Genomic DNA, 25,428 nt, shown 5'->3' with positions numbered 1-25,428 from the left:
GCCATTTCCTGCCCTCCACCGCCATGCCCTACTTTAGCACACCTTTTCCCTCTGTTTCCTCGCACCCATCCCCCGACCATACCGTCCCCTCGTTTCCGTAAAACGAGCCGGCATAAAGTCGCGGATGAGGATATTTGGGGCAAGCGACATCAGCTGTTTTCGCGCATGGCTCCCAGCATCTCCCTAACTTGCCCAATGCTAACCTGTTTCCCATCTAGAAGCTTTAGAGGGCTTGTTTCACTTCGACTGATAGCGTGGTACTTGTCTTCCATCAGCCCTGCCTCTCTGCAAACTGCCAATCCTCCACTTGCCGAGGTTCCTGTTCATCACGCTACCCCCGCCGCTCAGAATAGCTGTCGCCACTAGCAGCTTCTGCTGACACAAGTCTCTCCCACTTCCCACCTGCACTCGTCATTTCATACGTCGACTTGTGGTCGGTTCAAATAGCATGGGAAGCTTCGGCGTCCAGAGGCCTCAGTCAAACTGACGATCTTCTCAGGATGATGTGTCCTTGACATGCGTGCATCGCTCCCAGTCCAGCTCCCAAAGGATGGTGTGCGACCTAATCAATCACTCAATGCGGAACAGGTTTGCGCACCGAGTGAGCCTTGAAGACCGGCTTGAGCACTCAATGGCCGCGTCCCGCCCGGACCAAGCCTTCGACGGCAGACAAAGAGACGGAGCGATGGACACATGGCCCAGGAACTGGATGGATACGAAGCTGTGTCCCCGGCACCCCAGGATCTTCTACGGAGACTTTCTCTCGCACCGCCTCTCGTGCCCTGACTGCTTTTGGCAATGCGTGCCAGGGGAAGCCACGCCTTGCAAGGTTGGCGGCAAGGGGCAAGGAACCTGAGACAAATCTGCAAGAGAGACCTTCCAAGTCCCAAGATTCCAACGGCGTTATCGGCTCTGTGCGCCCGCCAGGATGTGGGCATCAAACCTCCTGAAGAGTAACACGGGGTGACATCCTCAATGGGGCTCGACGGGGTGCATCCACTGGGAGGCTGTGATTGTCAGCGAGGAAGGTCCCGAGGGAGAGCCTGCTGTGAGGGCATTTTCGTCCCAACTGCTCGACATGAAAGTTCAGATTCTCCCACTCTGTTCGTCTGGCTTTTCGTTATGCCAGCGCCTCACAATCCGACACTGGCAGGTGGCCTTCTTCAAGGGAGACGTGGTGAGAAGAATCAACGAGGATGGACCGCCGCGCTGCAGATCAAAAAAGCAAGCCAACTTACCCAAGGGGGTCGGCAGCATCGTTCAGCCCGAAGCCCAAGTCGAAAGCGGCACGACGGCCGCCAACTTAACACTCGCGGCTATAGCCCCTCCGTCGCGCCTCTAGTTTAATTAACTTGGAGGAATACGGGCCTCGCGACGCCGCAGACGCGTCTTGCCAGACTCAAATTGCGCACACAAAGAATTTGTGGCTACTCCCGCGCGAGTCGAAAGCCGCCACAGCCAGTCAATCCTAAACCCTCATTTAATTCGCAATTCTCTTCCACGTTGTTGACAGCAGGTCGACGCGCCGGCCGCCCCGATTTTGCGGCAAAGAGAGGAAATTTTGGTAGGACCTTTGGACCTGACGGTTGTGGCCCTCGAGACTATTGGGCTTTGTTGGCCGCCCACGCCGCCAAATGCATTCAACAACGCGACTGGTGAAGACAAGCGATCCCTTCCATTCTCATTTTCGTCTTCCTCGCTCGTCTCATCCTTCAGACCCCCGGAGGCTCGGAGCTGTCTTGCGCGTAACCACACTCGCACAAGATTTTCCCCTTACGCACCGCCATACTTCTGTGTTGCGTGCCAATTCTCCGCCCAGCCAGTATGATTGGCATACCGCTTACCACAAACCGTCCCCTCCTGTTCCCGTTCGCAGCCACGCATCCAATCTATATGTCGCTCGATCCACCATCATTCAGCGTCTCCCACTCGCTTGCTTTGTTCAGTGGTGGCCGTGGCCCTACTGGCTCCATGTCGATCGGCTTGCGAACTGCAAGGAATCCCCTCGTGAAACGGCCTTTGCAGGGTAACGTCCACACTTGCGGGGAAGATTTTGGAGAGATGGACTGGGATCTAAAGCGCTGGGCCACAGGACCTCGGCCAACTCCAACATGGGAACTATGCATGCTGCAAGCCTCTCTGTGAGCGCTTAATCTACCGCCACAACGCGACCTCTCCCGCAGATATGTGCTTCACGGGAAACATGAAGATCGCCTACGTGGCTCCAACCACTGAAATGGTCTGCTACATTCGCTATTCGATCGCCCGGCCCAGCTGCCTGGAGACTTAGCCGCTAGCGCCCTTGACGTCAACTCTGACTTGCGCTAGACAGTCCAGTCAGCACCATTCTGAATAGCGGTCTATCTCTGCAAACCAGCTTCTTCGCACCCATCTAGGACAGGCGTCTTTAGCAGATCCTGGTCAAGACTACACAGATCGTCAGAAGTGCTTCCCGATTCGCCAAGTCGAGGTGTTTCCCATGATTGCTGCCGAAAAGCCAAGCACGATCAAGCATAACCTGGCTGGATCCAGTGATCGCCAGGCGCGACGGTGGCCAAGAGGTGCAGCAAAGCGCATCGTCTCTCGACATTCGTCGTGGCCTTCATCGCTGGCTTTAAGGCCAGCTGATAGATGAATAAGCCTTATCACGTCTGGATGACATGTCATGACTGAAATGGATGATCCGTGACTTATTGGCGACACGTTGGCGTCGGCAAATTCCTGGAACCGGGTCTCGTCCCATCATCTATCCGGGCATATCGCGAGACATATCCCGACTTCCTTGCCTGAAGAATGGGATTCTTCGGGGTTACAAGCTGCACTATTCTCGTATCAGTCTCTTCTCTACGTCGTCCTCGGAATTAATCTGAAATCGAAAGCTAACTTGCCGCACGCTGAGATGATGTGCATCACTGCCTTCCACCGTTCGAAGTTGGGACAAGCGTCTCAAGTATTGCTTGAAGGTTCTCTTGGTTACGAGCGATTAACCCTTTGAACTCAGAAAATGACATATTGGTTTCGACGCAACCCGAGGCGAGTTGGCATTTTCTTCGCTGCTCTCAGACCTTCACACATCCGGCCATCTTCTGATGTTGTCGGATTTGACGGTCTCGTTGTTGGATGGTCGAGCCGATGCCTTCCGGGATCGCGAAGAATCCGTTCGTTCGCCAAACTTAAAGATGTCCTTGCTCCGGACCGTCAGCAGGAAGTCATCGCCGAATTGCCCATCAGAGTGGCTCTATTAGGCGACTTTGAAGCAAGATCGTTCAGCAGACTTGCGACAAGCGAAGTTGTCGAGACTAGTACCTATCCAGAAATGGCATACACGATGACGGTCAAATAACGAACGCAAATGTCATTGAAGGATTGTCCCAGAGGCTCGCAAAAGCAAAGCTGCAGAAGGGCAGGTTATAAACTCTTCGGGCCGTCGGCGGGCTTTATACGTATGCGAGTGTCAGCAGTGGGACTTGGCAGACTCAGAAGTTCTTACCGAAGTCCCCTCGGCAAGCAGTTCAACGGCCTACGGTAAGGTAGATAAATATTCTCATTCACGTCAGGCTGACTATCGATGCAGAAAAGTGCTACACGTTCGCCGGCAGTGCGGCGAGCGTGTAAGCCCCTGCAAATCGCTGGTAGCTCGGGGTGATCGTTTACTGCTCACCCAGTGAGGCAAGACTTCTAGGGTTTCCCCCCTGTTAGATGTTGGCTATGGCCGATTCATCGATCATGAATTGATCATCTGGGTCACTCTCAGTAGCGTGGAGCTTATGCGACCTCTCGTCAAAGTCTCACGACAACATCAACCACCCCGCCAAGACTTTCCGGAAGGATTTCGCAAGTTCTGCTTGGCCGTGTCATAGGGCTGAGAAGCTTGAGCTCAAACCATCACCTCAGCCGCTAGCTGTGCTCTGACGGATGTCATCTGTCCAATCAATCGTTGCTTTTGGAAGTCATCGTATAGCAAGCCAATAGCTTGCCACAAAACTATTTGCCAAACGGATCCTGCGGCTCTGGCTGGCTTCGAAAGTCGCTCTGTCCAGGGTTCTGAATCCTCCCGTCCTCCATGTCTCTGCGGAACTATGGCTGCCACGAGTCTGCCTTCAACCTCGATTTCAGTAAAAATCAACGACTTTGTCGTATCTTCGTCAGATTCTGACTACTCACCGCTGAATCCTCACAATATGACCCACACAGCGACATGGACAACATCACGCAAACAGTTCGCAAGACAGAGCGAATTACCAGTAAGAAGAAGTTCTCAGAAGAAAGGGGTGTGTAAGCAGCAAGGCAGCTGACATGCGTGCAGTCACGTATCCATCCATCCACCATGGCGCATCCCACGCGCGGGGATCCATCCGCGCGCGGCGTTGACAGCTTGAGTCTTCTCACGATCTCACTCACTTCGGTGCCTCGTTGTCCTTATCTCGCCAAATAAGACTGCTGTCATGCACGACAGACGCCAGCGCGTCCATCAATCGACAAGACCGTCCACCCACACCCCTTTCGTTTCACCAACCCTTTCCCTCGTCCGTGTTCAACCACTCTCACTTGCTCTTTCTCCAAAAAAACCCACAGTGGGCTTGCTGATCAAGATCCTACACGCCACCACCAACCGACTTGCAGTCAACGTGATGTGTTGCGGCAGCCGCTGACTTGGTTGAGGTTCGAATACGACAGGCAACGTCTTTGGGCGTGAGACCCCACACGTTCTATAGCCACGACGGAGACATCGTCTCATCTGCATCTTGGGTTCGCATCGGCAGAAATCAGAGATATGCCCTAGACACGGAGCCGCATTTCTGCGGCTCGAGCGGTCTCGGGTACCGTAGCGGCATCTGTGGACTATTCATAATCTGTACGGAAAGGGTTAACATTCCTTTACCGAGTCTACCAAAGGACTTACGTCTACCAATACTCTCTCTTGGGACACTCGAAACCCGAGAGCACGAGAACAGGGACAAACAACCAAAGACCTTATTTTCCTTGCTTCCAAGACCGCTCTAGCCCGGTGGAGGGTAGGATCCTCTGGAATGTCCCGAGTATGACGTGAGATCGTTGGGAGTAGAGGGGGTGGAACGGCCACATCATTCACAAGGAGGGGGACAGGGGTTTTAGAGTTGGAGATGATCCATCAAGTCCAGGTACAACTGCGACACTACGGCGCGGAGAAGGATCCTTCGTTCTCACCCGCTAAGAATGCGGTGGAAGGTGTTGTCGGTTGCGGCCCTGCCAACGCCAACAAACTGACGATCCCCTCCTTCACGATCCTGCCGCGGGCAGACAGAGGTAGTCATGCAGACAATCGTCAAATGGCAACTGGGAGCAACCTGGGGCTTGTCGGTTTCTCGGTCCCGAATGCGTTCGTCCGTCTTTCGCACAGCAGGCCTCATTCGGCATGGCTCCTGGGTGAAGCAGATGAAGGATGAGGCAAGGAGAGGGGTTAAGTAATATTCTCCGATTATCTGACGGCCCGTGTCTGGTATCCCGGCGGAAGGAATGGACGCTTTTATTGAGAGCGTACACCAGGTCAACACAGCGGACTACCTCAAGCGGGCCGCAAAGAAGGAGACGGCCGTTTACTGCAATCGGCATCGTCTTGGCTCTCATGATGGGTCGTTTTCAAGTCGGACCGGGGACTTGCGGCGAGAAAGGTCAGCACCATGGCTTGTATGAAGAGGGGCCGTCTTTCAGTCATCCTCCTCCTACTCGAAAACGCCCTCTGACCTGTCCGGTTCTTGGCAGAAGCGGTAAAAGCATCTCCACTTGCCCTCAACAAAAGGCTTTGGTATTTTGAGAATGCAGGCACAGCGGCGGAAGCAGTGGGAACGGCAGAGCCAGCGTGGATAGCATTCACCGCTGTTGATCATAACCTCGAATAATCCTACCTATTTAGTCCAGGGAGCTGACACGACGCGACGCCGTTTCACACCTTGGGCACCCAGAGCAGCGCGCTCGCCAGTTTGAGGCACGCATCACATGGCCGAATCTGATATACTTCAAATGAGAAAGGAGGAGAAAAACAGCAAGGCCACCGCCAAGCGCAGTCGGGCGGTCCAACGTGAGACTCACGCCGCGGCGAAGATGACGAGGTTTTATGACAGCCTTCCCGCTCGTGACGCTTATCACAAGCTTATCCTCAAACGCAACGAGGCTGGCTGGCACGGCCGTCATGAGTTGCGTATCATGGAAACATGAGACCGAAACTGAACGGAAGCTGTCTATTGGTATATTGGCGAGGTTGCTGATGCCGACAGCTCAAGTCGGCAGCAGCTGCCTTGTCTACATGAGTCGGGAATGAGACCGCCTTGTGTCAATGACGGCGGCAGCATCTGCTGGTATCATTCACCGAGTGAAGACACCCGCCGATGATTGAAGCCTTGCGCAGAAGTCAACTCTAATTTCTCCTACTTCATTTTTGTTTCTGTTTGTCTTTTCTGCTTGACCCTTCCTCCAGTGGCCGGTCACAGATGTCAAAACGATTGACCTATGAGAAGGGGGGTGAGTCGAATCACCCCGCCATCGAGCCAAGGCGAAGGAGTCGTAGAGCTCACTCACTCCGAGGTCATCACGTATGCTGCTGCCTTGCGAGAGAGAGGGGGGAAAAGGGACTTTGGTTCGGCTGCCGGGCCACTTGGAGCATATTCGCGTTACATCAGCGGCCAAGCGAGCGGGAGGCCGTGAATCCCATCCTGATGCAGATTGTCGCCTTGCGAGTGAGCGATGGCTGATCTGCGGTTCGGGCTGAGACTGCATTCAAGCGCTGAGGGTAGCTTAGGCGGCCATGGGATGTACTTTGCAAAATGTCCAAAGATTTGCTTGTTCGCGGATGCGAAGAAGGAGCTAGACTCCCCCCATCGCATCACTCCAGGCTCTTCTCTACTCCGCACTCAACTTACACACGAGATTACCAACAGACTTTGCCTTCAAAACATCTCGAGATACATACATACACACCTGCTTGCTTAACAGACTAGTTCCCAGCTCCCAACATTGAGCGGGAACCTTGGCTTATCAAACACACAAAACTACCTTAAGGAAAGGGAAAGAAAGAAAAACATGTATCGTCATAAGCGTCATTATGCGTAAAGATTGCAAGGAAATGAGTTCGAAAACAAACAAGGAAAAACAGGTGCCCGATGCCTTTTTTTGTCACCCCACATGCCCATGATCCCACTCTCCACTGCCCGAGAAAACGTCATTACACAAGGAAATTAAGTACAGGATATGCCAAACTCCCCGTGTGGCCGTGAGGCAGATGGGTAAACCAGATAGATGATAAAAAAGAGAAAGAAGGAAAAATATCATGGCATCCGGGATGCTCTAGACGAGACCCTGCCGAGTGAGATTGTGTGCCGCCCCGATTTTTGGTCTCCTACCGTGATGCTGAAGTCCTCTATCATCACTCTACGCGCCTAGGAAATGTCCACTTTCTTCATATAGACAACCCATATTAGTCCAACCTGAAGCCGAAGCTGGCGATGCGTGTGACCCTAGTAGCGTCTCTCTTCTGGCAGAACGTTCTCGCCATAGAAGCCGCCGTGGTGACCATCGTCGCAGGATGCCGCGCATGCGAGGCAAGCACCGCCTCCATACACTCTGGTGTGGCGTTTCCAACCGGCTCCGCTGCCGTCCAGCATCGAAATGATCTCGCCTTGCACCTTGATCTCGCGAAAGGTTCCATCCTCAAGGATCTCTCCATGAATCGGCGGCGGCCCTGGAAGCAGAGGTGATGTTGGCGGATATGACGAGGGAGAAAAGACAGTTCCATGTCCATCAGAAGCGGAACCCGTCGTGGTAGCTGGTATCCCAATAGGTAGAGTTTTGGTGTAAGACCGCCTACGAGGCGTCGGTGACGACCTCGTAGTCTGAATGTTTTGCGTCGCCGTTGTCGTCGCCATCTCAGTCTCAGTCTCAGTCTCTGTGGACGACATGTAGTCTGGGTTGGGCTGCTCAAAGAAAGATGCATCGAGTTCCGAGGTGAAGCCGGTGAAACTCCTCCTGCGATCATCGTACGTGAAAACAGACGGGGATAGCTCTGGGGGCGTAAGCGGAGGCGGGGGCGGCGGCCTCGACATCATTAGTCTTGTCGATGTAAGGCCTGAAAGCTTTCCCGGGCCGAACATGCTGCCAGGTGACGGCGTACGCTCACGACCTTCATTATCCTTACCCGCGCCTGCGTCTTTCGCATTCTCCGTCGAGAGGCTCGAAAATGGGCCTGTTTTCCTGCTGAACCCATCCTCCGCAGTTGCGGTATTACTGCTGACTCCACGTGACTTCTCCTCCATGGGCCAGATCCTATCGTGGAAGAAGTGATGGTGGAGACTTTGCTGATTGACCAAGTGGCTTAGATCGTCATCAACTTGCCCGTCTCGGTGAGCCTGGCTAGTATTTCCGTTTCCTGATTTTGACTTGGACATGGCATGAACCACGAGGCGGAAGATGGCAAGAAGGCCTAAGATGGCGAGACCGGCGCATATATGAGAAGCTGAGAAGAGATGGTAAGAGCTGATGGTCGACAACGGCTGCTCAACAGCCAGCTCAGCATGCGTGACGGCAGGCATGGCTGCTTAAAGGGTCGATTATGGTAAGTGATTAGGTTTGGTTGGTGGTCGTATTGGGGGTCGCCTCTCTTCTGGCTGAGGTAGAGGTACCTCCTCAGCACGCTTGGGATGCGGTGTGGTGGCACGTCTGGGGTATGCCTGTGTGTCCGGCGACCAGGCCAAGACCTAACGGTGGCTTGCGAGTAATGAAAAGGCGCTGCTGGACATAAGCGACTAGGGGGTTGGGATGGTGGGCCTCGGCCGCCGCATCTGCCGTAAGTCGGGTGGGAAAGGTGCCGAGTAAAGCTCCGGTTTGGACCGAATGCTTTTGGGTATTTCAGAGGGCGAGTGACCGGGAGGCGAGTGGGAAAAAGCCGAAGAAAAGAAAGCAAGGGAGAGAGGGTTGCCGGGTTCTATATGGCCGAAAGGTGTAAGTCTTTGATCGTGCTGAAGTGGATGCCGCGCGCTAGGGGGCGAGGCTCAGTCTGTGCCGCGAGCTCTGAAACCCATGGGTAAAGTTGAAAATGGAGGTTCCAGCGTCGCGGCGAGCGGTTGCACCCAGTAATTGTAGTAAACGACTGACTTACCACAAAGCGGCTACCAAAGTTCCCTGGGGTTGCGTAGTGAAGTGAGTCGAGGTCAGGTTCCGCGCTTGGCAAATGCAGGTCGCAGTAGTAGGAGGATGAGACAACAGGTCGTTTTTGTTTTTGTGCGCAACGCTGTCTAGATTACAAAGGCTTTGTTTGTCTGTCAGCAACGGTGACAGATTCCTTTGTGCCCGGGGACAATCCAACAAATAAATGAGGATTGGGAGACGGGGCTGGTGGCAGACGTCAAGGGGACGGGAGCTGTGGTGGGGTGGAAGGATTGCGGACAGAATGGGAAGGATACTGTATCATATATATAGACATGGTGTCGATGCGCCATGTCGCGGGAGACGAGGCACGATGGAGTTGCGATGCCATCTGCTTCCGAGTTGGTCTTGCAAGATCTGGCCCGGCAGGGAACTGGCTGCCAGAAGGAATGAGATAATAGACCAAATGAAGGGGTTCGAGGCCACCATGGGAGGGTGTGCGGCGAAGGGGAGGTGTGTATGAGTTGACGGGCAGCAAGCATCCTGACCTTGGCTTGGCTTGCGCGGAATAAAGGTGAGCCCTGAGTTCCCGTTTTCAGTGCGCCGTCTTCATCCTCAGTCAGCCTCTCTCTGTCTTTTGAAATTAGCATTAGGCGAGAGCCCGGGGCAGGCCAATGGCGCTAGTCAGGGCCCATTAGATGCCCAAGTTCAGTCATCAGTCACGATGGCGACTACGCTGGCCTCGTTGTTTCCATGCTTGTTTTTGCTGCAAGGCGGCGGTTGTAGAGGTGTGCAGATAACCACTTCCACTGGCTGTCTTTAGGGCTGGAGACGCTTCAATGTGAAGCAGTGTTGCAGAAGCGGGCGTGAATGGGGTGGCCCATGGGCGCGTCCGCAGGAACAAGGTGGGGAAGAGACCCGGGCGAAGAAGACGCCATGATACTCTGAAGATGCGGTCATCATGTAGGTGTAAGTTGGAAGGCGATTGACCTCGCTTCCTGGGTTTGGTCGAGAAACGCTGTTGGAACCCTACGCCGCACACTTCCCGTCTGCGCGGACGGCCTGGAGAACAGTTCCTGTCAGCACCAACAAGCCTGGTAATGGCAATGTAATGCGCCCGAACGCGCTTCTGATAAGGACAGGTTTCTCTGAGTGGGACGGAGAACGAACGAAACTCCAATTCAGGCGGTGTAGAAATCCCATGTGTTTGACCATAGATTTGACAGGCAGCCGCAGATTACGCCTTGGATTGGAACGGCTCGAACTCTTTTTTTTTTTTTCCTTTCTTGCTGGCTATTGTTGGCAGGTTGGGACGGACAACGGACGGCGACATTTGGGGTCGATTTTTTTTCTCTCGAAACCGCGTCAGGGGATCCCTGTCGTTCAGCCCAACAGGATGTTCACAGTTCCTGCGAATGGACCGTACGTGGGCGACCGCAGCACAGGGTACCGCTCCAGACGACCATACCAGCTGGGCTGGTCCCCCGGCCTTGGTCCTAGTGTCAGTCGGCGCAACGTGGAGTCTCGGTGGCCGATCCACCGTAAGAGACGCGCATCCTGCTTCGCCGGGCTCTAGTATGACGAAGCACTGCGCAAGCTGCAACGGAGAATAGCAACATGGCAAATAGTAGCCAATGCCACGGAGGCTCCCAGTGGACAGACAGAGCAAGCTGAACTCCAGCGCATATGGACAGAATCCGAGTCCGTGTCTCGCGAGTCGAGGACGGAGGCGCGCGCGCGTGGCAGGTGGTTCAAATGACAGGCAGCTGTAGCTGGGCAACTGGACTGGGACATTGCTGACCTATCCACCTCGTAGGGAATACAGTCCACAGTCCACAGTGGCGGCTCGGCGACTTGCTTTATTGTCGTTGTATTCGGCTGATGGCCGTGCCGTGGGGTTAGGGTCCTTGTACGGGGGATAGGGACGCTTCGAGAGCAGATGACCCGTCAAGCGTCAAGCGGTCGCAAAAGCAAGCGCAAAAGACATCAGGGACCTGGGAGGACTCTCGCAAAAAAACAGTTAGCGTGGGCGAGTGGAACGGGGGGGAGCTCCTTGGTAACCTGGTTCAGCTGAGGTGAGCCCGCCCTACAGCCACGCCATCTGGGATCCCTGCCTTGTCTTGCTTGTCTAGTGTCGCAGAGGCGGGTGCCATGGCTGCGAGCTTGTTCCTCTTCTAGGCCCTTTCCATCGAACGATTGGTTCATCAGCCAGCCCTGTGGTGTCGATCGATGTACCCCCCCTATTCAAGATGGTGCTCGTTGGGAGCATTGGATCCGTAAGGACCCGTGGGCGATCGTGATGCAAATGTGAAAGAGGCTGCAAGAATAAGATAGTGGCAGACGTGTGTAGAAAGGTGAGATCAAGTAGTTTCTGGCCGGGACATGTTTACCGTTGCTGCCGGATATGACATGTCGTCACTGGCAATCGGTTGCCGAAAATCGGGATGCCGAAGCAGGATGCGATGCGATGCGATGCGACGGACAAAGAACTCAGGACCGGTTCCGACCTGGAGTCTGCATGACATGGCGCATGAGCAAGTACCGGGAATTGGCAAGTGTGTAATGCGAGTGTGTGTGAGACGGTGACGGAGCGGCTGCGAGCTTCAGCTATTGACGTCTGGTGGGCGACAAGGCGCGCTTCACATGGAGGCCAAGAAACGAGTGGTAGGCGGATACGGAAGTGTAAGTCAGTGTACGGATAGGATCGGTGGATAAGGTAGGTACCCCGTACTGCAGGTGCAGGTGCAGGTTCAAAGTCGTTGGAGCGAGATGGACAGAGGAAGGAAACGATCGGCCTCGGCTGAGCAGAATGGGTGAAGGGCATCTGACAAGGCGTTTGAAAGGTGACTGCGGGTTGATTGACGAATGGTGAGTTCAAAGGAGTCTGCCCCAGGCCAGGCCACTGGCCAGAGACGGAGTGGTGTGCAATGGATCGAGAAGAGGCCAGGACTGGTTGTGGTGGAGTGGCTTATTGGTTGGCTGGGCCAAGTTGGCGATGCATCAAGTCCTTTTTTTTTCAGCTGCCTCTCGAACCTCAGTGGTCTCTCATTCGCTGTTGTAAGGCCGGCAGTGGAAACCTCGGAATGCTATGCAGCTGGGGTGCACCTTCTCCTTACCTCCTTCCCTCCTTCCTTGCTGCCCGTTAGGCTCCCAGGTCGAGTCGTGGTCTGTTCTTTCCCCATGCGAATCCATTCGTTCCTTCCTTCCCCTTTGCCAAACTCGCCTGCCTTCCTGCCTGGGTACGAATACGCAAGGTAAGGTAATTGATGGGCAGGTGCAGCAGCAGCAGCAGCAGCAGGAAGGAGCAAGAAGTGAAGTGCAGATGCCCAATTAGGAGGGGGCCACCCCAAGATGGAATGCGCTCCGTCCAATCTTGAGTCAAGGAGCTGCAGACGATCACCCGCTGTAAGGTATTTTCAGCCCAGATGACCTGCATCTAAGGTATCTGCTTCCTACCTTAGACATCCGTATGGAACATGAGGAATGAGGAACGGGGAATGCTCCTGCCTGTCTCGTCTAGACCTGACTTGCCTTGCGTGTGTTGCCGCTGCCGCTGCCGCCCCCGCGGCGACCATCGTGCTTGCCAAAATTGGTTGTGATCTGTGAATCGCAACAAGGAAGTCCCTTCCTGCTGGTCCTCCGTGGTTACCGTACCCCAGAACCAAAGCACCATCGCCAGCAAGACATTCTTTTCCGACGACACCTCGTCGGACTCTGGCAACTGACAACGACCATCACCTCCATTTGCATCGACAGAATACATTGCCCGCCCCTACGGCCGACCACTCCCCATCTCTCAAGCCAATTCAGCGGCCGCAGACACCCGACACAGCCACAAACCCCGACCCGCCGCCTCCAATCATCATTCATCTTCTAATCCTAGGGGCCGACCTATCGCTTGCCGCTTGCTGCTTGCCACAGACAGTATGCCCCTCGCTCCCTGGGAAAACTGGGAAAACATCTATTTTCACCGTGTCGCCGACCAGACGGTAACGAATCACCGACCTAAGATGACGCCAAACCGTGTCTTTCTTCTTCTGCCTGCTACACCATCTTCGGCTCAGAGACAAGACCAGCAGTCTCCGCCGACTCCAAACCCAACTTGCGTCGCTATGGTTGGCTTATCCTCCAGACGCTGTCTCCGCCCACGGACCGAAAGGCCTCAACACGAGCTGTTCGGCCCCCAAATCATACCTTCTCCGATTGGGACCGCCGAGCCACGGAGCCGACGCGGCCGCACCCCCCGGCGGCGAACCTTCGCAGCTCCTTGCTCCTGCTCCTGCTCGCTATGTTCCTGCCACTTGCGACAGGATCACCGTGGACTTCTCGCCAACAATCCAAACAACTGGCCCTAATTGGTTTCGTTGGTCTTTTTGGGAAATTTCTCATGCCGTCATTGATTCACCTCAAACATGACCGTACCAGTCTTTGCGCCGTCTCCTCATTGATGCGTTTACGAGACCGGCAAGGGAGTGAGAAAACCGCCAGTCCTGCTTCTTTACTCGTTCCCTTACGAATCTCGCAATCGCCACAGCTAGGTCCGTCTTGTTTATTCTCCGCACTTCTCGGGAGAAACACGGCGCTCCTGACGACATACTGTCAGTAATTCTGCTCGCGCGTTGCGGCCGAGTCCGTTGAATAATCAGCCTTAGTCTGCTTCAGCAGGCATTCCAGGCGAACCGACATCGACGATGCGCTTGTTCAGCTGACTGCTTCCTCGTGCCGACCACCATTAACCCTATCCAGCAACATACGAGTCGGTCCAGACACAAAACGGCTCTGCTTCGCGCCGATATTGCCTGCAGTGGGTACGTCTACACCAACGCTGGGCCCGATATAGAGATGTCTCCTTTTGACGTGCAGGGAACACAGCATGGGGCTGAGGCGGCATCGAACAATACGGACGTTCCAGATTCCATTGCCACCATCCACCCATCTCGTATGCGTATCGTACACCACCATTTACCAGCTCATGCAACGCAAAGCCGGCCGCCACTGCATCTTCGTCACCGCACATGCCATTCCGCATACATCTTCATACTCCCCTGGAAGCCAAGATCCACAACAGAAGGACCGCACCGTTTGTCGGCGGCTTCGGGCGCGAGAATTTGGCCCGGTGCTGATCATGGCCGTTGTCGTCTCATCTTACCCTCGATTAACCTCGAGATGCAGCGGCCATCACGCACAGTACCATGCATGAAATCTGCATCTGGAAGATGCATCACCCACAACTTCAATCCCGTTCGAGCATCCCTGAGGCACTGTCAGCGGGTTAACTCGACGTCAGTCCTCGTGGGCGCGTTTACACCGGCCACTCACACCGCATCGCCAACGACCTCCCTGTTCGCTATGCAACCTACCCAACACCAGCCGCACTTCGCGCCCGTTTCCAGCCCCCAACCATGCGAGGTCTTTCAGGGACCCCTCGTCGGGCCTCAGCCTTACGTCCTTCATCCACTAGTTTTTCCGAACCCCTATGCACCCTGGTCATTAGCAATCCATTGGCTGACGCTCGAGAACACGCTGCCGTACCAGGACGAAAGCGTTGCCATGAGGGGTTATTGCAAGGATTGGCCAGGGTTATTCGAATTGCCTCATACCTTGGTCATCCAGTCACCACTACATGGAACGCGAGGACATATCGCCTGAGCCTTTCCTGACCGCTTGTTCTCCTAGCAAGTCGAATGCAACTGTGACTTTCTCTCATCCGCTTGATAGCTCCTCCTATGTACTAGCCAACCAAGTTGTTAAGCCGGTCGTTCTAACCTCAGGAACCCTGAGCGCTCAGCTGCGTTTACCGCAAACTCTTCCACTGTTGAGAACGACTAGGAAATTTTGACGTTCGACTTCGCTGCCTTTGCTGCTGATTCGAGGGCATTTGTGTTGTTGCATTACTCGCTTGTTGGTTACCTGTACCGTGACCCTCGTCACCATGATTACTAACGAGGCTCAGGCTGTCATCTTCATCTCCGTAAGTATCGGAGCATTATGCTCAAATCTGAGAGGCCGAAATACGAAGATCCCAGCCTTAGCTTAGCCGTGCACTTGTAGGCTTCGATCATGTGTTGGCGGCATTGGACCGGGATTCCGAAGTTCCTTCTTCTGCGGTGCGACTTGCGGCTGGTGAGTGATGCCAAGCTTACCTCACCAGTGCAACCATCACGAGATCCATCCTTAGGCAAATCATGCCGCCGTCATCAAAGTAGAAAAGAAAAGACACACACGGGATTGGGTCTTTTCCATCATTGAATCTGAAGTTTCGGTGAGCATAACATTTCATCCTCAGGATGAACTTCGCGTCAACGCCCAGCTTACCTGTCTAGGTTATCCTCGCCGTTGAGTCAGCCGGACGATGACCCTAGCCTTCGGGGGAGACTCCCCATGGTTCCGCTTCATTCTCACCGTCATCACGTAGGATCGAAGCGATTGGGCTTCACCGCGACGTGACGACCCCATCCCGGCCTACAGTCATGATTCGAAATCAAAAGAGACACCTCAGTACTGCATTTCCGCTAGATATCTCAGACACCGAGCGTTGTCAGACGGGGAACGCTCCCGCAACTTTGACATTGTTGCCAAAACACCGGCGAGATATGCTCTTCATTTCCAACGTTTCCCAAACTGGCGACGCCCCGACGCCCGGAATTGGTGATATTTCCCACGCACGCAAAGTCACAAATCTCACCATGCCGCGGAAAGATGCTACGTCCCTACCCCTTATCCCCGCCGGGGGTCTAGAACGGGAGAAACGAGCCTGTGACATAGCTGACTGTGAGAAAAAGGAGGTCAGCCAGCCTTGCCGGTGGCACTCGACGAACCAGCCTGACTGCTAGACTTTGGCGGTCGCGCACCAGATCAGTAAGTCACAAGCAGTGGCCATCAGAGCTCGAGACCATGCCCACCTGGAAGCGAGATGATTCACAGAGTCATTATGGAGACTGGAGGAGGACAAGCTCCCGGGTACACCTTCCGGGCGTTGTCGTCTTGCGGATCATCCGGAGAGCAAGGATAGACCATGAGACCCGGGCACACGCGCCTGCATGGGAGGAAAAGTACTGTGCTTCGCGGGGAGATTTAGGTGATGCGGTACTCCACAACGCGTGAGCACGAGTCTTGGTAGACAACGCGTCGAGTGATGCGGCAACAGAGTGATACAGTTAGTACTCGCCTTGAAGCGAGTCATCGTATTGAACGGGATGCTTGGGGAGTGAGTCTTCAGAGAGGAGAAACCGAGTGCACAATGCAATGGACACAAAGTATGTTAAACAAGTCTCATCAATCGCGAAGCTTTCCTTGAAGCCCGCTAGACATTAGAAAGACTACCTTAGTCTGGCAAATATCAAATCCAATGCGTCCTTCCAATCCACGAACCCCCCGCGCTCTCTCATATCATCGCCTTGAAACGCCGAGAAGGAATAACAAGCCTTCAAAACATGAACCCCATGAAGCCGCCCCCCTCCTTGTTTTTTGGGCCTCGTGAATCTGGCGAGATTGGTCAAACCGTCCCAAAGTCTCGCGCGAAAAGGTCTTTGTACATGCAACATCCAGAACCCGAGCTGTCGGGTACTCTCATTTTCCCGAAAGAGCAAAACTCGCTGCGGCAGTAATGATGACAGCGTGCTCCGAGCTTACAAGCCGCCAATGCCGATGCCGATGCCCATACCGACGTCCATGGGCTCAGGGCCGTCAGATGGCAAATCGCGATCTTCCTCCATTACTCCAATGAGGTTATCCAGGTTGGCGTCGAGGTTCTCTGCGTCTGCTGGGTCGAGGCATTTGCGTAGCAGACGGCGATACTTGTCAATGTTCTCCCCAGTGCCGACCATGCTCAGCGCCTCGACGTAGTCTGATTCTGACTGCCTCTGCTCCGAGAGCATTGCCTGGAGTTGCCGAGCCAGGGACAGCCGGTCGTCATATGTGGCCTCGTCGACGTCGCCGTTGAGCATGCTTATCTCCTGATCGACGGCTTGTTGCACATGGAGACGGTTTTGATGCGTGATGAGTGACATGACTTGGTGGTTGGCCAAAGTTGCCTCGCTCATGATCTGCGCAGCCCCATCGTCCGCCTCAAGTTGTGCTTCAAGCTCGGCCATTTGTTGGCGCACAGCATTAAGTTCTGCTTGTGTATTTGAAAGGATGCGGCGAGCTTCCTTTTCGGCCGTGTCCTTTTCCCGGATCTCCTCGTCGTAACTGCCTGCCAGGTCCTGGAACTTCTCCATGATTAGAGGCGTGATGCGTGCTTGCACCGTATTGGCGGCTTCCGAGTTAAAAGAAGTCAGAGCGAGCTTCTTGCTGCTCAATTTCTCCGGCATGGCGTCCCTGAAGGAGACATGCCGTTGAGAGTCCGGCGCAAAAGGGGAGGATGAGCGTTGAGGCCCGCGATCCTTCTTGCTTGCGTTGAGCTGAGCGATGAGGTCCTCTGCCCGTACACCCTCGTGATTGGGAATATTGGCTGACGCCTGACGACCAAGAAGCGCCCTGATGCATTTCTTGGCATTCCGTTGTGCTGCGAGATGAAGGGCGGTGTTGCCCTCATTGTCTTGCGCGTCGATGATTTGTTGCACGTAGGCAGGTTCATGTGTTTCTTGAAGTTTGTTGAGAATGTTGTCCAGGTAGTATCTTGAGCATGAGTGGCTGACTACCCTGCCGTTCTTCATCACCGCAGCATGGTGAATGACAGTGCACCCTGAATGATCTCTGGCGTCAACCGTATCGAACAGTTCCTTCATCACTTGCGGAAACGTTTGCTTCTCGTAGCAATTTGTGAAGTGTACTGAGCGCATGAAGGGCGTTTCTCCTCTCACGTTTTGCACCGACAGACTCGCCCCGAAGCGACGCAGCTGCTTGATGACGTCCAAATCACCCATGGCCGACGCCCAGTGCAAAGCTGTGTGTTCCTCCGAGTCGATAATCCAATTTGGCTGGAAATTTGGTGGCGGCTCTGGGCGGTATGCTGGCTTCTCGTTTCTAGAGAGAAGAAAGTAGTCCAAAAGCTCGTCTCCGTATAGAGAGTGCTGTTGCTGGGTCATATCTTGGATAGCCTCCTCCCTCTTCCTCTTCCTGTGGCCGGTCGAGTGGTGTGACATGTCGAAACGGCCGTCCTCTGCCATGTAGGAGGCAGACGCAACAGTCAGGTTGTCCGGGGTATCGTCTTCATTCATTAGGCCGTCAATGGCCTCAAACTCCTCGGGTTGCGTAGCGCCTTGCATTGAGCTGTTGGCAGTGGGCGGAGGGGGCTGCTGTTGCTGCTGGAAGCTCGCACTGGGCCACTTGGGCACCGCGGGTTTCTTTGGTGCTTTGGGTTTGCTGGTGTGTCGTGGGGCGGGAGGGGGACTCTGGTCGCCCGGGACGTACTCGAAAATCGGTCGCAGACGGTCGAAGATATTGTTGCGTTGGGCAAGAGCCACGCCTTTGTCGAGAGGAATCCATGTTCCCTGGTACTTTCCGTAGCCTCCTTGAATCTTCTCGTGCTTTTCCTTTTGGACCTCTCGCTCGAGAATGCGTGTTCGGGCGGGCTTGTCGAACCCAGCAGCTTTCAGGATATGTGTTGCATTGATCCAGTCATCCTGCCTCCTTCGCATAACATGCTCTTTGAGATCATCTCCGAATTGAAACTCGTAAACGGGGATCTAGGAAATATTCCTGTCAGCAACTGCAATGTTGAAACTTGCGACGAAGATTACAACGATGTCAAAGAATGTCGCTCGAGATGTCGATATCAGGCGAGGCTATCCCCCCTGGACGCAGAATTAAACGCCCAGTCAAGCCGCCAAGTCGAATCGCAACACCGTGAATTCCAGGCCGGGCCAGCTAACCGTGAATTGAACCCAAATAATGACTTACACCACTGTATGTAGCACTGTAGATGCCGGGCTGCGCATTGCCCTTGACCATGGTCAACTTCGTGGAGCAAGGGGCAGGCCCTGGCGTCTCGGGGTAAGCGGTGCAGAATGCACTTTGGCAGCGTTCGTTCGGGCAGACGGCCAGGAAGAAAACGGTCGGAATCGAGGGGACTGGGAGGACGTTGTGGCGTTCGGTGGTCGTGAGGTTGTTGGCGAGGGCTCGGTGAGGCTTGGGGTGAGGTGCTGGGCCGGTATCACGGATTTTCTTTGACCAGAGTCGGGTGGATGCTCCTGCCAGGCGTTGGGAAAGGAAGGACGCGAAAGTCGCGGGTTGACGCGCTTTCTACGCGAAGACAATTAAAAGTCGCGGGGGCCTGAGGCGCGAAGCACTCTTGCCATGGCCCGAGCGCCATTGGGGAGAGTGGGCCCCCGGCTTGGGGGAGGAAGGAAGGAACACAGTGACTGGGTCACGTGTGTCAGCATGCGGGGTGGACCGAGCTCGCGTTCATTCCATTCCTTTGAGAAGGCGCGCCACCAGAGGGCGACTGGCAAACGGCGGGGGGAGAAGTCTGCCCCTGCGGAGGCTGAATGGCTCCTGACAGCTGAAGGTGAGACAAGACGAGAGACCTTTCATCCAGCGTTGCAATTGCAACATCTCTTGGCGCTTGGAGAGATGGAAGACATCGGCTCCAACTATGAGGCCATTTTGATCAGTCCAAGGTGGCCAGTTGCGAACCGTCACCCACAAAGTCCACTATGCGTCCTGGCCAGCCACGCAGACTAGGCAGCATCAGCATCAGCTTCAGCCAATTGACAACACACACAGGATTTAACGGACTTATCACGAACAAAGCGAAACTATGCCCATTCCTGTCATGCTCATTGCCAATCGCTTAGGCAGTCCTTCCTCGCGTCCAAGGCCCGTTGTTCGCCTGCAACTGGCTGACGTCTGATCCCATCTTTAGCTTTTCGGCAGCCTTATTTTCTTTCGGCACTCCAGTAAGAAAAGCCGATTTCCCGTCGGATCCTCCATCTCCTCGTCCCAACCGGGCACGTCCTCCATTAGTAATGCTTCCATTCCCAGCGCCGTGACGTCTTCAGTTGTCGCATATCTACCCCGCCATGGTGGTGGGGTCTGAACTCTCGTAACCCACTTCGACGGCTGCCGTATGAGTCTATCTAATCACGACATCGCTTCTTCGGACCAAACCATTGTAAACTCCAGTGATCGATATCGGACCCAAAAAGCCTCATATAAAGACAACTTGTGTGTGTTATTTCCTTCTGATCTTTCTGCCTTGTGAGACCCCGTCAAACCAAGGTAACCCCTCTTATCGCTCCCGGCTTATCGTGCTCCTCGCAACTCAAGGATCCCTCAGCTTTCACCATGCCTCTCGTCGCCTCAAACCCCAAGGATAGAATCATCCTGGGTCTCATGACCTTCGGCCCCAACGAGTCCGACGGCGCCCGAATCACCGATCTGGACACGTTCAACAAGGCCCTCGATGTGTTCCAGGCGCGCGGCTACAGCGAGGTCGACACGGCCCGCGTCTACGTCGGCAGGAAGCAGGAGGCCTTCACTCGCGAGGCTAGGTGGAAGGAGAGAGGACTGACTCTGGCCACGAAGGTCCAGTATCCTTCCTCGGCCGGTGATCATGCTGGCAGCAAGGTCATTGAGTCTGTCGAGACCAGTCTGAAGGAGCTTGGAACCGACTCCGTTGATGTGAGTTGACATGAAACCGATTCTCGCAAGGACTCAGCTAACTGGTATCCAAAGATTCTGTACCTCCATGCCGCGGTATGAGCTGCTCTTGAGCTTGTGTGACTTGGCATGCAACTAACGACCGCTTACAGGATCGCGCAACGCCATTCGCCGAGACGCTCGAGGCTCTTGACAAGCTCCACAAGCAGGGCAAGTTTGTCAAGCTGGGCTTGAGCAACTTCACTGCCTTTGAGGTGGCCGAGGTCGTGCTGACGTGCAAGTACAACGGCTGGGTGCGCCCGACGGTTTACCAGGGCATGTACAACGTCATTACTCGCAGCATCGACGCCGAGCTCATCCCGGCCTGTCGCCGTTACGGACTCGACATTGTCGTGTACAACCCCATCGCCGGCGGGCTGTTCTCGGGTAAGATTAAGTCCAAGGACATCGTCCCGACGGAGGGCCGCTTCTCTGACAACCACGGCACGGGCGGAAACTACCGCAAGCGCTACTTCCGCGAGAGCACGTTCAAGGCGCTGCAGACGATCGAGGCCGCGGTGGAGAAACACGGGCTCAGCATCATTGAGACGGCGCTGAGATGGACGGTGCACCACTCGAACCTCAAGATCAAGGACGGCAACGATGGAATCCTCATTGGCATCTCTAGCGTGGCGCAACTCGAGGACAACCTGAACCACCTCGAGAAAGGCCCTCTGCCTGACGAGGTTGTGCAGGCGTTGAATCAGGCGTGGCTCATCTCAAAGGCGGACACGACCAACTACTGGCACCTGGATCTAGAGTACAAGTACGACACCCGGGATGCCCTGTTCAGCGCGGGGGCCAAATAAGGCGACTGATGACGGGAAACGGACCGATGGGCGGGAAGCTTTCTGATCTGAAGGGGAAACTGCCGTAGAAATGCAGGCATCATGGCATATAGTAAATTGAAAAAAGGGACAGATGGCACTATCAGATGTCAAATCCGATGCACATGTGGATGGTCCACGATATCGCTAGATGGGTGCTGTCGGATCTACTGTGGTCTTCGGCGCGGGATGAGTGTGGGCTGGAGGCTGTCAGCGTGTGGTGGCAGCGGGCCATGTAAGTCATGCGACTGAATGCGTGATGGCGTAAAGGTGCTTTTGAGGCCCTCCCGACTGCTTCCTAACTGTGGCCTGTACCGCCGCAGCGGTCTGCTAGCGGTCTAGCAGCTGGCGCTAGGATTCATGGGCGCGAGCATTTTCAGCAGATCGGGGACGCAGGTGACAGAGTTGCGGAGTTGTTCAGTTGTCACGACGGCCATGACCGCAACCTGTGACGGGCGCGAGAATTGGTGGAAGGGTGTGGTATTGGGGTACTTGATTCGTACATTCGGCAGGGTCTGATAAGGCAGAGGCGGCCGTGACCTCGACTGTGTGGGTGTCTGACTTTGAAATAAGGTATGCTAGTAAGGGAGGGAGGGAGGAAAGGAGGGAGCGGAGAGACACGAGCAGCATGGATTTTGCGTGTCACAGCGGAATCTTTGAGCGGCCCGGCGTGGTTTGTGAGGGTGTGCGTGAGTGCGTGCTGGGGGTTCCGTGGGTGAGACCCGACAGCGACTGAGTGAGCACCGGCGCACACTGAGGGGGGCCACTTGGGGACTTGGTGTCCCCAGACAGGGACCCGACAGCTTTGGCAAGTGTGGGGGGAAGTTGCCTGTGCGGGCTGACACGCTGCTGCAGTCTGCGGAAATGCGCAAGAAGGGAGGAACGTGTGTGTGTGCTGTGTGGGAGGTGTGGTGTGGCAACCCAAGGGAAGGAGGGAGGGGGAGGAACACACCAGGCTGGACCTGTAATCTTTGGAAAGCGCACGACGTGGAAGGGGCAGCAGGAAGGGCAGAAAGAACAGCACCGCCAGGAAGGGCCTTCCGCGCCAACCGCCAGCCCCGTCCTTCCGGCCGGCGCCCAGTTGCCAAGTTAGCGGTGTCTCGGCGTCGTGGACCCGTCCTATTAGAAGCCACAGAACTGCGATGTGGAAGGTACGGACTCGCAGAGGAAGGAGGGTACTTGCTAGTCGCTACTTCCTCTCAATGCTCGTGGGTACCTGCCCGTCGTCATTCAGGGTAGGTACCTGCTCCCGTACGGTATTTGCTACCTGCCGCCGTGCGTCCCCCATGCAAAACTTACGTATCGCAGGGCTGCTCTTGACCCTTTTCGTGTACTGCCACAGTCCAAGACCCCCAAGTACTCGGCCAAGTATTCAGCATCCACGCCCGGTAGGAGGTTTCCTGAGGAGCCAGGCATGTCGTACGCACGCTTGTATCCACTTCAATGCAGCAACATGTGTCCTCCAACAAGCCAAACTGTCACTGTCCCTATCAAATGTGTGCCTGTCCATACCAATCCACACCACGCTTGCCTACCAAACCTCGACTCGCATACGACTCGCATATCGTCTTCCAGTCTGAGCCTGTTTCCTCTCTCCCACTGACTGCCAGCTTCCCGCAGCAGCGATTCCCATTCAAGTCCCTCCTTATTTTTAGCCTTTTGTTCTTATCTATACTCCCTTCTGCCCTCTCTCCCTTTGGTCCTTCTTTTACAATCTACCTCTTATGCCTCCCAGACTCAATATCGGGCCGGACGGATCCCTCAACCACCGACTCGATCGTTCACCACGACACTCCAACCATCCGTCGCCTGCTCTGCCGAGCGCAACCACATGCGAATCCAACATCTCCGATTACATTGGTAGCGGAACCAGTAGCCCTGGACTGAGCCCCGGGCTCGACCAGCGCCTGGCCGAATTTGATGCATTGCGCAACGGCGACGACGATTATTTCGAACACGACTACGACGACGACGACGCCATGAGTGACACTCACCGACGACCACCCCTCCTCCGGAACCACGACTCTCGCTCTGGTCAGCCTCTCCTTAAGCCAAAATCCGACGACGACGATCACCTTCACGACGAGCGCCATGGCTATTCTACTCGATCGAGAGGTGGCAGCCCCTTGCTGACCCCTAACCGACCGACCTTCTCCCGCGGCTCGACGCTTCGCGCACACTCTCCTTCAACAGCCAAAGCCAACGCGCGTAAGAAGTACATTTACGCTGCCTTCTTCCTCGTGTTGAGCTTGTTCTCCTTCGTTATCCAGACCGAGTTGTCGGCGTATATTCAGCAGGAGCTCGGTTGGAATAAGGCATACTGCATGCTTTACCTCACCCACGGCTCTTGGTCTATACTCTGGCCCGTCCAGTTGTTGATTCTGCGCATCCAGAAGCGCAACGTTCCCTGGCCTGCCTTTTGGCGCCGCCACCGCGAGTTGCTTCACAGCACCGCCATCATGGTCCAGAACCAGACCCTGGACTGGGCACGACCCAACTCGCTCTCGCGCAAGTCGCCGCTGCTCTACCTTATCAGAACTACAGCGTTTGTGACGACCGCTCTCACTATTGCTGGCTTCAGCTGGTACGTCGCAGTCAACTTGACGACGCCTTCCGACCTGACGGCAATCTACAACTGCTCTGCGTTTTTCGCGTACGTGTTCTCTGTGCCACTGCTGAAGGAGCCTTTGCGCCTCGACAAGTCCATGGCTGTGCTCGTTGCTATCGCCGGCGTTCTCATTGTCGCATATGGTGACACCAGTCCCGGAGACGACGATGCTGCGCACCAGAAGGAAGCCGGCGAGCGCCTGACTGGCAACCTGGTCATCGGCATCGGCTCCGTGCTCTACGGTCTGTACGAGGTCCTCTACAAGCGCTTTGCTTGCCCGCCAGACGGCGTTACTCCTGGCCGCGGAATGATTTTCGCCAACACTTTCGGTTCCTGCATTGGCGCCTTCACTCTCACAGTCCTTTGGGTCCCGTTGCCTATCCTCCACTGGACTGGCATTGAGACCTTCTCCCTGCCCACGGGCTACACTGCTTGGATGCTCCTCGCCAGTGTTGTCATGAACGCCACTTTCGCAGGCAGCTTCCTGGTGTTGATCAGCCTGACAAGCCCCGTCCTGTCCAGCGTCGCGAGCTTGCTCACCATCTTCATCGTAGCCATCACGGACTGGTTCAGAACTGGAGAGCCTCTCAGTTCTGCGGCCCTCATTGGTGGCATCATGATTATGCTCGCCTTCGGCATGCTCAGCTGGAGTACGTGGCGTGAGATGACGGAGATCGAGGCAACAAAGGCTGTCGACCTCACCGATAGTGGCGATGATAGCGACCGGGATGAGCGCCAGGATTAGACTTGAGCACGGGATTTGCATACACTGGCGTTGGGGGGTGTCGATGGTCACTCTGGTCTTTTTTCTTCTTCTCTGTGTTAAGTATGGGCATTTGAACGGGGATCCAGCGGTAACTGGCATTGGATTACAACTGCAGCATTTTGATCACGACAAGCTGGAATGCTTCGTCGCAGCGGATCGAAGGAGAGGGAATGGGGCATTGCGTGCCGTGGGGATGTAGCTGTTTCGTTTCATTGCATATGGGAGCCTCGTCTCGCCGTCTTCTTCTTTTTGCTTTCTTTCTCAAGTCTATTTGTTTGTCTGCATAGACGTCTCTCCTCAAGAGAGATTGGTTTACTTTGTCTCTGTTTAGAAAGCAGCGAGATACGAGCTGTTGAAGCTGCTGGATGGTAGTCGTTGGAAACAAGAACAAAACGCAACTTGCGATTTTTTTTTGGCTGCACTGCAGCTCAAAACCGTCAACAAAAACGTTCACTGACTTCTTTCTCTTCACATAATCCTAACCTACCGTAGCAGCTGTTCTTAGGCTTTCGCACTTGGACCTCTCATCG

The 25,428-nt window shown here is 54.9% G+C and overlaps 4 protein-coding genes across 4 annotated transcripts; 2 read left to right on the top strand and 2 right to left on the bottom strand.

The window, feature by feature from the left end:
* Positions 1-7,490: 7,490 nt before the first annotated feature.
* Positions 7,491-8,075, bottom strand: COL26b_006507 (uncharacterized protein; the record flags this gene model as incomplete). The annotated part of the gene is made up of 2 exons (XM_053179323.1): positions 7,491-7,714; positions 7,841-8,075. The coding sequence occupies 2 exons, from the start codon at positions 8,073-8,075 to the stop codon at positions 7,491-7,493; spliced, it is 459 nt and encodes a 152-aa protein (XP_053036760.1).
* An 8,667-nt stretch (positions 8,076-16,742) lies between these two features.
* Positions 16,743-19,008, bottom strand: COL26b_006506 (uncharacterized protein; the record flags this gene model as incomplete). Its single annotated transcript, XM_053179322.1, has 2 exons — positions 16,743-18,743; positions 18,958-19,008. The coding sequence occupies 2 exons, from the start codon at positions 19,006-19,008 to the stop codon at positions 16,743-16,745; spliced, it is 2,052 nt and encodes a 683-aa protein (XP_053036759.1).
* A 1,335-nt stretch (positions 19,009-20,343) lies between these two features.
* On the top strand, positions 20,344-21,506 carry COL26b_006505 (uncharacterized protein; the record flags this gene model as incomplete). The annotated part of the gene is made up of 2 exons (XM_053179321.1): positions 20,344-20,679; positions 20,811-21,506. 2 exons carry the CDS (start codon positions 20,344-20,346, stop codon positions 21,504-21,506), a joined length of 1,032 nt encoding a protein of 343 aa, XP_053036758.1.
* Positions 21,507-23,248: 1,742 nt separating this feature from the next.
* COL26b_006504 (uncharacterized protein) lies at positions 23,249-24,877 on the top strand (the record flags this gene model as incomplete). Its single annotated transcript, XM_053179320.1, has 1 exon — positions 23,249-24,877. The coding sequence occupies one exon, from the start codon at positions 23,249-23,251 to the stop codon at positions 24,875-24,877; it is 1,629 nt and encodes a 542-aa protein (XP_053036757.1).
* Between the last annotated feature and the right edge of the window lie 551 nt (positions 24,878-25,428).

Source organism: Colletotrichum chrysophilum (genome assembly GCF_026319265.1).
Source record: "Colletotrichum chrysophilum strain AFK26 chromosome Unknown scaffold_48, whole genome shotgun sequence".
NCBI lineage: Eukaryota > Fungi > Ascomycota > Sordariomycetes > Glomerellales > Glomerellaceae > Colletotrichum > Colletotrichum chrysophilum.
The sequence above is the reverse complement of the archived record's forward strand: the minus strand, read 5'-3'. Positions and strand labels throughout refer to the sequence as shown.